The 1,865-nt window shown below is 57.8% G+C and overlaps 1 protein-coding gene across 1 annotated transcript in view; it reads left to right on the plus strand.

The window, feature by feature from the left end:
- ARRDC2 (arrestin domain containing 2) overlaps positions 1 to 1,475 on the plus strand; it is a gene marked incomplete at its 5' end in the record, with an annotated part of 6,016 nt that extends 4,541 nt beyond the window's left edge. The window contains 2 exons of the mRNA XM_006761096.2: positions 12 to 166; positions 349 to 1,475. Coding sequence (XP_006761159.1) covers positions 12 to 166; positions 349 to 402 — 209 coding nt within the window. The remainder of the gene's footprint in view (positions 1 to 11; positions 167 to 348) is intronic.
- Between the last annotated feature and the right edge of the window lie 390 nt (positions 1,476 to 1,865).

Genomic DNA, 1,865 nt, shown 5'->3' on the forward strand with positions numbered 1-1,865 from the left:
CTCATTTCCAGCCCCTCCAGAGTACTCAGAGGTGGTGGCCGGTGACGCTGCAGCCGCGGGCCAGAGCCCCTTTCCTCTACCTCAGGACTCCGACATGAGCCTCGAAGGCCCCTTCTTCGCCTACATCCAGGAGTTCCGCTACCGCCCGCCACCCCTATACTCCGAGGTGAGCTGGGGGGTCCAGGAAGCCCCCACGCCTTTCCGGGCCCTGGGAGCCGAGAGGGCGGTGGGAGACACAGGGCCTGAACCAGCCTTGAGCCCAGTCTGCTCTAGGGGGTGGAGACAATCGGGGCAGGGCGGGGTGTTTCTCTGGTGCCCCCTGAGGCTTGATGGGTTTGTTTTCCTCAGGAGGACCCAAACCCCCCCTCTGACGCCATGAGGCCACGCAGCATGACCTGCTGAGTGGGAGTGGACACCTCAGGGATGAGGTTGCACATGTGCTTCCAGCCTCCGTGGACATGGGGCGTGGCTGGCCCAGGAGAGACCCGTCTGACTGTGGTTGAAGTTTGGGAAATCAAGTCTTGGAATGGGGCAGGGCTGTTCACACAGGACAGAGGACGAGCCGGTCTGGCATCTGACTGAGCTGGTCCTTGTAAGGCATCAAATGGCTGGTGCAGGGTCCGAGTGACTGTTCAAGCTGTCTGCGCTGGCCTGCGGACAGGGCTGGGTTCCCCAGGAGCCTGCAGTCTGGGAGAGACACAGCCGGGCACAGATCCTTCCAGTCTAGTGGGACCAGAAGAAGACCTGAGAGAGTCCAGGGAGAAATCAGGGAAGGCTTCCTGGAGGAAAGGGCATTTTAGCCGAAGCTTTGGCATATGAATAAGCTCAGGAGACGGGCAAGCAAGAGAGAGGGGAAGTCAGACAAGGTCAAAGCCGGTGAAGTTTGGAGACTGCCCCCTTCATCTTAGTAACAGGGCCCAGAGGGCAAGTGCTTCCCTTGAAAGGCCCAGCAGCCCCAAGGGCCCAGGAATGAGTCATTCAGGGAAGCAGGTCCTGGGAGCTATGTGGGACCTGTGGGTGGCAGGGGCAGCGGCTCCAGCCTTTGAAGGCTCTGAAAGCTGGAGATTCTACCCGAGGCTGAGGCTGCCCGAGGGCTTCTCCAGGCACAGACACAGAGCTGTGTGGCCGGGAAACCCAGGTTCTGAGGCGACAGACAAGATGTGCTACATAACTTGCAAATGAACGTGTGGGGGCCTTGTTCAAGGAGGATTAAGAATTTCAACATAATGACAGCAGACCATTCAATCAGGCCCTGGGACAGAGGTCAGCCTGGGGTGACACAGCAGGGCCAGTGTGCTTCTGGAGACCCCTGTGTCCAGAGGGACAGAGCAGGAGGGAGTGGCTAAATAAGCCCCCCACTGCAGAGTCCTGGCCCCGGCTGGGGCAGAGTCCCAGCCTGGGTCTCAGCATTCCTAAGCCTTAAATTGTTCTCTTTTGTACAATTATTTTTTTAAATAAAAGTGTTGGAAGGAAGAGACGAGGCTTGTTGGTTTCTCTTCCCCCAGCTGCTGAGGAAGCTGGGGTAGCCTTGACTACCGTCCTGATCGGATTCCAGGCCAAAGAGGGTTGAGGGGCCCATTGCCCAGAAGGGGAAACTGAGGCCCAGGGACACAGAGGGAGGCTGAGCTCAGGTTGGAGTCAGACCCCCACAGCCCTCACCTCTCCCCTGGTGCGGTCACGGGTGCTAGTAGCCTGAACGGTGGAGGAAGGAAGCTTCTGTTCCCAGCGAATGGAGGCGGGGAGGCTGGGCTGGAGGGGGTTCTGGGCTGCAGGAGGCCCTGACGATCTGAGTCTGGGCTTCTTTCTTTTTTTTTGAGATACAATTCTCATAAAATGAACCATTTAAAATATATTTCTATTGATTT

This window comes from Myotis davidii, unplaced genomic scaffold, assembly GCF_000327345.1.
Source record: "Myotis davidii unplaced genomic scaffold, ASM32734v1 scaffold1558, whole genome shotgun sequence".
Lineage (NCBI taxonomy): Eukaryota > Metazoa > Chordata > Mammalia > Chiroptera > Vespertilionidae > Myotis > Myotis davidii.